The sequence below is a fragment of the Triticum dicoccoides genome, chromosome 4B, assembly GCF_002162155.2.
Source record: "Triticum dicoccoides isolate Atlit2015 ecotype Zavitan chromosome 4B, WEW_v2.0, whole genome shotgun sequence".
NCBI classification, from domain to species: Eukaryota; Viridiplantae; Streptophyta; class Magnoliopsida; order Poales; family Poaceae; genus Triticum; species Triticum dicoccoides.
The window spans coordinates 9971891-9981409 of NC_041387.1; the positions used below are offsets into that span (position 1 = coordinate 9971891).

Below are 9519 nucleotides of genomic sequence, written 5' to 3' on the forward strand. Positions count from 1 at the left end.
CAATTAAATTAGTGTATGAAAATTGTACTAATATATGCTTATTCTTTGCATATTGAAAAGTATAACTTGAGTACGCAAGTATTTTTATGTTTTTTCTTTCTTCTTAAATGGAAATATCAACACCACTAATTATTTTTTCTTAGAAACTCCATTCTTTTAATTTTTTCCTTTTTTATTTCATTTTCTTTCTTCTTAACGGTAATATCAATGCCAATAATTCATCCTTTTTAGGAAACTTATTTTTGCAAAATTAGAATATTATATGCTTATTCTTGCATAATATAAAAAAGACATAATTTCTATATAACTTATGTGCAATTTCTATGTAAATTATGTGCAAAGTTTGCATATCAATGCCACTAATTCATTCTTCGTAAGAAAACTTTGTTATTTTGATTTGGATTTTTTTTAGTTTTCATTTTCTTTCTTCTTTAAAGTTAACACCAATGTCACTAATTCATTCCTTCTTACAAAGCTTCTTTTTGCAAAAAAATCACTATTGTATGCTTATTTTTGCATATGATTAAAGACGCAATTTTGGTGTAAATTTTGTGCAAAAAAAACATTACTCTATTTTTTATTTATGTTCTTCCCAAAGGGTAATACCAATGCCACTAATTCATTCTTGCTTAGAAAATTTTATTATTTTGAATTTGTTTAGTGTTTATTTTAATTTTAATTTTTTAAGGGTAAAAGGCCAATGTCACTAATTCATTCTATCTTAGGAGACTTCTTTTTGTGTGAAAAAACAATTACTAGTATATGCTTACCCTTGCATATTATGAAAAGGCAAAATTTCTGTGTAAATTTTGTGCTATTTATTATTATTTGTTTCATTACTATTTTTAAAGGGCAATATCAATGCTACTAATTCAATTTTTCTATGAAAACTTCATTATTTTGATTTTGTTTTAGTTTTTGTTTTATTTTCTTCATTTAGAAAACTACAAATATTACATGCATACATACGCCTTTGATCATCATCTCTTTTTTTCTTCATGTGAAGAATAATTGAACTCTAACTTTGTATAGATCTTGTACCATGATTAAGTTCCATTAAATCAATCGATAAAAACTTATGCATAGAAGATGTATCTATGAACTCTAACACTTGTGTGTAGTTTTCGGGATCTGCTCAAGAAAATATAATACTATAGATAGCTAGCTTGTGTTGTGAAGTGAGGAAAATATACATCCAAAGCATGCACCACTTCATCGCTGGCTAGTACGTTGGCGCATCCTCTCGTCAAAGAAAAAAATGACCAAACAAAAAATCAAAATTCGTTATTTCTTTCAAAAAAAATCATTTTATTTTTCTTTACTTTTATTTTTGTTTATTTATATTCGTTTTGTCTTGTGTGTTATCAGGTATCGGGTTAGTTTCTATTATGTTTTATATCAAGCCCAAGCATCTGATCAACTTCTAATTTGTGGTTGCAAAGGGCCGAGCGTCCCTTAGAAAATTGATTTACTGGTGCAAGTCGATTTGATTCTGGGAAAAGTTGGCCGAATTAACAAGTTGTGCTCGGCTCCGGCAAGGGAGGGGCGATGACGGTGGCGCGCCTTCGGCTCGCTTTAGTGCTTGCAGTCGTCGCTAGGTGGTCTACGAATCCGAATATAATTTTTTTGATGCTCATTGTACTGTCATGATTGAAGATGAATAGATTGAAAGTTTCTCACATAAAGAAACTTGGCCAAATGATCTTTTTTACGCGACTTGTCCCTGGCCGGTCCCAATGGTTTACTCGCCTTTTGTTTAAAACTACTTACTAAATAGCTGGCACAAAATGGACTAGACAAATTAATATTCCAAATGTGACACGCTAGATAGCTCATCTCACATGAAATTTAACTGTTTCTGCTGTCAAACTTCCACCTGCCACGCTACAAAATTGATTGGAAATTTGATAATTTTTACCGGCCAATCACGTCTGCTTTGTTCATATCATTAGTTTAAGGATCGCCTACACAAATAGAATGACGGGGGCAGACGGCGACCGGCAATGCAGCCGGGAAGTTTCCGCCGCTACGGTCCAGCCTCGGACCCTCCCCATCTCCATCTACATTGCCCCTACGGACCAAACTCCACCTTGGTCATTAAACAATGGCGAATGGCGCATGCCCACGGCCAAGGCGGCCAGCATATAGAACAAGTCCGCCTTGTTGTTTACACCGGCCATGTGGCACGCCTCCACGCCGCGCCGGCCGTCCTTCCTTGGCGCCTCTCCTACATAACGCACCTTCACTGCTCTCACTCCCTTTGATGGCTTCTTCCCCCACCACAACCTCCACCAACAACTCGCCATTGCCGCACTAGCCTGCTAGCTGGTAGCTCTCTCTGCGGCGGCAAGCGAGGAGAGCGCGTACGTGAAGGTTGAGAGAAGGGTGGGTCGAGATGGACCGGCTGGTGATCCCGGAGCCGACGAACGAGGTGGTGGTGCGGGTGGAGCCGGGGCGGCCGGCCAAGGGGGAGCTGACGCTGCGCAACGCCATGCACACCATGCCCGTCGCCTTCCGCCTGCAGCCGGCCGTGAGGGGCCGCTTCGCCGTGCGCCCGCACACCGGGATCCTGGCGCCGCTCGCCGCGGTCACCGTCGAGGTGCTCTACATGGCCTCGGAGGCGCCCGACGGGCCTGGCGGGGGAGGCAGCCGCGGGGAGGACGCCTTCTTGCTGCACAGCGTGGTGGCGCCCGGCGCCTCGGTCAGGGAGCCCGTCTCTGCGCTGGACTCCGTGAACCCTGAGTGGTTCTCCGCGAAGAAGAAGCAGGTGTTCGTGGACAGCGGCATCCGGGCGTCCTTCGTGGGCGCCGAGGTCGCGGCGCGCCTCGTCGCCACCGGGGCCGTCGAGGCGCTCAGGGAGGTGCTCGACCGCAGCGACCCCGCGTGGCGCGCCGCGGACGCCGAGGACGAGTCCGGGAGCACGCTGCTCGACCTCGCGGTCGGCCTCGGCCGCGCGGACATCGTCCAGGTGCTCCTCGAGTACGGCGCCGACGCCGACAAGCCCAGCCGCGGGAGGACACCCCTCGAGATTGCTGCGGCCTCCGGCGAGTGCCTCATCGCGGAGCTCCTCCTCGCCAACGGAGCCAAGCACGCCGGCTCCGACGCGCTCCACGTGGCCGCCGCGGCCGGACACGACGATGTCTTGAAGCTGCTTCTCGGAAAGCCCGCGTCTGCTTCTCCCCGCTCATCCTCCTCCTCCGCTTCCTTCTCCGGTTCCTTCACCTCCATCGACGCGGCGGGGAGGGAGGGCAAGACACCTCTGCGGCTGGCGGCGGAGGGTGGCCGGCGGGAAGCGGTGAAGGCGCTCCTCGCGGCGGGCGCGAGGGCCGACACGAGGTGCGGCACGGACGGCGGCACCGCCCTCCACGCCGCGGCAAGGCGGGGCGACGAGGCCGTCGCCCGCCTGATCCTGGCGCACGGCGTGGCCGGCACGGCCTCGGTGCGCGACGCGAAAGGCAAGACGGCCTACGAAACCGCAGCCGAGGAGGGCCACACCGGGCGGATCATGGACTTCCTAGGGCTCGGCGAGGCGATCCTGGCGGCCGCGCGGAAGGGTGAGGCCCGGGCCGTCCGTCGGGCCGCGGACGGCGGCGCGTCCGTGGAAGGGCGGGACGCGCACGGGTGGACACCGCTGATGCGCGCCGCGTTCAAGGGGCGCGCCGACGCGGTGCGCGACCTCATCGAGCGGGGCGTCGACGTGGAGGCGTGCGACGCCGAGGGCTACACGGCGCTGCACTGCGCCGCCGAGGCGGGGCGCTCGGACGTGGTGGACATCCTCCTAAAGGCCGGGGCCAACGCTAGGGCAGCAACGGCGAAGGGGAGGACGGCCGCGGCATCTGCAGCGGTGACAGGCAAGGCCAAGGTGGTGCGGCTGCTTGAGAAGGCTGGCGGGGTCGGGCGGAAGGGTGCCAGCGAGAAGGCGTCGCCGGCGGTGGCCAAGGGCGGGAGCATGGACAGGCGGCGGAGGGGGAGGAAGGGGAGCAGCGGCGCCATACGGTTCGGTGGCGGGAAGGAGGGGTACGAAGCCGCCACGGTCACCGTCGGGTGGTCCCACTAGCGGTTGGTAAACTTTGGGGGTTTCGGTTGAAGAAAATGAAATGGCCCGTCGAGAGAAAATCCATGGGAGGTTGTGATTAGTCGGGTGAGATGGTGATTTTTAATTTGTTTTTCAAGGAAGCGATATGTTTTTACCGTGGTACTCTAGTGTAATGTACACACTTTGTATAAATGGAATTGTTCAAAGGTTTCATTGCTCTCATGTTGCAATAAGATGGTGCTTTTCTTTAGTTGTACTTTTATCATGTTTTGAACTCTGGTTTCTCTTTGGATCCGATTCCTCTAAAAAATTTAAGATGATGGCATAGTTCTAAGGTTGAGGTTAAGAGGCTTGCATTGACGGTTCTATTTCACCATGTTTGTTCTATTTTTAAGCAACAATACAAACACCGGAAATGAAATCCCACGACCGGTCGAGCAGTGCCGGAGCTTGATGGAGAATGCCACAGCAAGAAGGGAGGTGGGAAAAACAGAGTTGAGGGGATCAAGAAGACAATTTGTACATACAACTTGGATAGTATTTGATTTTCAAAATTGTCAATTTAGGAGATATGTAAGTGCATCTAGACCTCAAGATCGATTTAGGTACTCAGGACGAACAATCAAGAAACTAATGTGATTGCTAACTGTCAAATCAGGGCTCCTGGCCCATATAGTATCCCCCATTGAATTATCAAGCTAGTTGGTAACATTGTCAAGCTTGAAATTACACATGTATCTAATTGCTTCCATTCTGGAATTTTGATTGTTCATAGGTTGAACTACGGTGTGATAGCATTGTTACCTAATTTTTTTGGAGCTGAAAGATTCAACAATATGGACCCACTTTTTTAGATGCATTTGTAAGTGGACTACTAAAACTCTGAACCTTAGACTTGATCCCTATGCTGACAAGCTTTTTAGTATTTATGAAGTGTTTTTTAATCAAAAACATGAACATCATGGATGGTCTTTTGTCCTTGCATGAAAATTTGTACCACACACGTGTGAAAGAACAAGTTGAGAGAATTTTGAAATTGGATTTTGAAAAAGCCTACGACAAAGTGAACTAGGATTTCCTCTTGAGTTGTCATAGAGCTAGATGTCTGTGTGACAAATGATGTGATCATACCAGAGGTGGAGCGGCGGGGGTGGCAGCAGGGTGCGGCGGGGGCTTCTGTGGAGCAGCAGAGGTGGAGCGGAGGGGGTGGAGCGGCGGGGGCTTCCGTGGAGCAGCAGAGGTGGAGCGGAGGGGGTGGAGCAGCGGGGGCGGCAGCAGGGTGCGGAAGACGTGGTGTGTCATGCGCTCTGGGAAGAGTAGTTTCTTTTTAGCCGAGAGAAGGGCATTTTTTACATCAAAGCACTCTTTATTGCAAGGTGGTCACCATATTATCTTTTACGAGAGTTTGTTTCATTATATTATTTTTTTCATATTAATTATAGGACTGGGCATCCCAATTATCAGCCTCTCTCGTGCAATGACAAGCGAATAAACACCAATCATGAGAATAATCCGCTTAGCGTGGAAGATATTGACCGCCCCTTGTCGCTCCATGTACGGTAAGGGCACACAAAACAAATGTTTATTTGAATGTTTAGAGGTGGTACATGGAAATTTACTTGGAAGAGCAGGGTAATACCACATTTTCTTGGACTGTAGGCATCTAAGAAAATGGCACAATAATGACAAAAAAATGTGCCACCTCTCCATGAAACCTTCCGTATAGGACAGCGCAATGTCTCAGAATTCTTGCATTTGTCATATTAACAAACCACCCTCCAACCAAACGGACAAGCAAATTGAAATGGCATGTCGTTTACTTATGGCTCCAGACTAATTACCGGTTAATTACTCGACACATTGCTAGCCTCACCGGTGTTTAGTTAAAAATAACAGTCGGTCCTTGTGGAAATTATGATGCTCCGGTGCTGTAAACTGCTTTGGTTGCATCCTCCCTCATTGTTGCATTTACAAGGCATGTGGATTTTTTTTTTTGCCCCTTCTTCAAGTGCCAGCCAAGAGCTTGTAATTTACAGTGGGGAGAAAGAACTCATGTTTATCTGTCCATCCTTTCTCTCATCTTAATTTTTGCAATCTGCTTGTCATCGTTAGACACATCACTTATCCTATCCTACTGTGAATGGGGTAGCACATTGTTTGGCATTCTGTCTGTTAAGTAGTGATGGTTTTTGCTTACTCTTCCAGCTGACTTGCTGAGCCTAACAAGGGGCCGGAGTTACTGTCTGATAAATTGGTCCACACGTCATTTTCGGGTCAGTAGTATCTTTCTTTGTTTGTCGAGAAAGTTATCTTGACTTAACCAATTGCAGAGGACTGGGTAAGCAGATAGATTTGGTGGTTTGCAATGAGATTGGGCATCTCAAGTAAGATACCAAGATCTCAGTTTGTATGTTAGGAAGAACAATATGTAGATCTAGTAGTCATCCATGACATGTTTACTGTGTGTAATGATAATGAACTTTATCACGCAATTCTCCTGCGAGGTTAAAGATCATGTATGTCATAGCAAATTAGAGCTCAGTACATCACTCACCAGTGTCACCAACATTCATGATCAAGTGCAAGCTGCAGTACAGCCAATGCGTTGCTGCTTTGCTTAACCTTAATTAAACACATCATCATCGCGCAACTGCTTCCTTGCTGTTGTACATACATATGAAAAATCTCCAAGTAAACCTTTAACTATGATAGCCAACAGCCCAACAGAACTCTCAAGTTCAATAACATGGCAAATTAACAAGTAATAATCAGGACTAAAGGACTGTCAAGAGAAAGGGTACCATCTTCAACGAATGACCAGTTAGTTAGACACGGCAAAATATGCCCAGAGCAATTCAGTAACTAACTGGTTATTATACAAAACTAAACTATGCGCCATGCTTCCTAATTAAGTAGCTGCACAACATCAACACTGACTGAATCAGTCAGTGATATTGATTGAGATCACCAAGCAAGCTGTACTGACATTCAGACATATGGAGCCAACACTACCATTTCCCTCGTTTGATCATCTTTCGATGTCGCGATAGGCGACACTGTCATGTCCGTATATCCGTACTCAATGACCAGTGAGACGCATATACTCATGTATGATATGATATGGCTTTCATTCAGCTGTTAACCACCTGGTCGATGCAGCTTAACTGGCTGCTAATGGCAGCTTGGTACGAGCTAGCCATACCAGGCCATGCCGAGCAAAGCAAATGAGCATCACAGCTAAGTGGGAGAGAGAAAGGTTTCTTAAATCAATCTGTGCACGCGTCGCTATTGTGTAATCTTTGATCCTAATCATTGTACTGTCAGTTTAAGCCATAGTTGTGCGTGCGTGTACTATGGCGCTCTTCTTGCTTTGCTAAGCTCGTATGTGTGCGTCCATCTAAGGACTAGAAGATTGGCATGGGGGACAGTTTTTTTTTCTTCGAAAAGAAGGATTACCCCTGCCTCTGCATCAAGCGATTAACACAGTCATGGTGTGGGAGACAGCTGCTACCTGCAGCTAAGTTGGAGGGAAACTCATCAGCATGGTCTTTCTTTCTCACACACAGACTCTTGTTCTTTTTTTCTTTTCTTCTTTTTGCGGGGGGACACAGACTCTTGTTCGTGCTTCCAAATGTAATGCATTCGGCAACGGCTATCGAATATTGAGCTTAGACAAGTAACAACCAACATGATTTTGTTGCCTGGACATGACATGCATGATAAAGTGCTTTGTTTAGTATGTTTGGTGGATATTATTCAAGTATCACGTCGCTTTTTCTCTCAGGAAGTAGCCTGCGTACAACTAACTTGTGTTCAAATGTGATGTGTCAGAGTGTGAAATGTCTAGATCCGGCTATGCGTAACAAAGGTCAACGTACCCGATGTGATGCGTAACTTAGCCTATTAGTCCTTTTTTTGTTTAACATAGGGCAACATTGTAAACGGGGATATTTTAGGTCCCTAAAGTTTGAGAATATGAAAAACATCTGTACATCTTCTTTACTATTAAAGGGAAGTTTCTGCGTGTCGTCATGGTTAATACATCATCCCCGCATAAATATCTCCTTTCCTAGATAAAATGCACATCCCTTTTCTCAATGTTCTTCTCTCACAAACATCTTCTTCCTAAATAACCTCCTTCCTAAATCACAAACATATCTCCTTCCCAAACCACAAACATCTTCTTCGCTTTGGTTGCATCCTCCCTCATTGCTGCATTTACAAGGCATGTGGATTTGTTTTTTTGCCCCTTCTTCAAGTGCCATCCAAGAGCTTAGATTTTACAATGGGGAGGAAGAAGTCATGTTTATCTTGCCATCTTTCCTTTGGTCTTAATTTTTGCAAGGTAAGTACAATGTTCTATGCTTGTCACCGTTTAGAAACATCACTTATCCTACTGGCATAGCAGCACATTGTCTGGCATTCTGTTTGCTAGTACTCCCTCCGTTCGGAATTACTCGTCCAAGAAATGAATGTATCTAGATGTATTTTAGTTGTAGATACATCCATTTTTATCCATTTTTGTGACAAGTAATTCCGAACGGAAGGAGTAAGTAGTAATGGTTTTTGCTCTGCTAAAAAAAAGTAATGGTTTTTGCTCTTCCTGCTGAGCCTAATCAGGGGCCGGAGTTACTGTACTGATGAATTAGTCCACACATCATTTTCAGGTCAGTATCTTTATTTATGGAGAAAGTTATCTGATGGCTTAACCAATTGTAGAGGACTGGGTAAGCAGATAAGTTTGGCTTTGTCCATAAAGAGAACCATCCGAGTTTGACCTCAATAGATTGAGAATTTGGGCGTTTGCAAAGGGAATGGGCATCTCAAGCAAGATACCAATAGCTCAGTTTGTACGTTAGGAAGAATGATATATAGAACTAGCAGCCATCCATGACAAGTTGATTGTGTGGTGTGATAATAAACTCTATCACGCGATTCTCTTGCGAGGTTAAAGATTTCTCCATAGCAGATAAGAACTCGACACGTCATCAGTGTTACCAGCATCGCATGATGCAGAGGCCGGGGTGGCCCACTTTGCAAAAAAAAAACAGTGTTATTTGCTGCTTTGCTTAACCTTACTTAAGCACACCATCATCGCACAACTGCTTCCTTGCTGTTGTACATACATACGCTAAATCAATCTCCAAGTAAACCTTTAAGAATGATAGCCAACAGAACTCTCAGGTTCAACAACAACATGGCCAATTAAGAAGTAAGAAGAACTAAAGGGATGTCAAGAGAAAGACCAAGTTTGCAAGTCAACAAGAATCAGGGTACCATCTTCAACGAATGACCGGTTAGTTAGACACGGCAATTGATTCCCAGCACACCGAGTAACTAACTGGTTATGGAAAACTAAACTATGCTTTCCTGATTAAGTAGCTGCACAACATCAACACTGACTGAATCAGTCAGTGATGTTGATTGAGATCACCAAGCAAGCTGCCCTCACATTCAGACATATGGAGCCAGCACTTGAGTTC

General features: G+C 45.5%; 1 protein-coding gene across 1 annotated transcript; it reads left to right on the forward strand.

Moving 5' to 3' along the window:
- Positions 1-1838: 1838 nt before the first annotated feature.
- On the forward strand, positions 1839-4286 carry LOC119294546 (protein VAPYRIN-like). The gene has a single exon (XM_037572748.1). The coding sequence runs from the start codon at positions 2396-2398 to the stop codon at positions 4055-4057; it is 1662 nt and encodes a 553-aa protein (XP_037428645.1). The 5' UTR covers positions 1839-2395; the 3' UTR covers positions 4058-4286.
- Positions 4287-9519: the final 5233 nt, after the last annotated feature.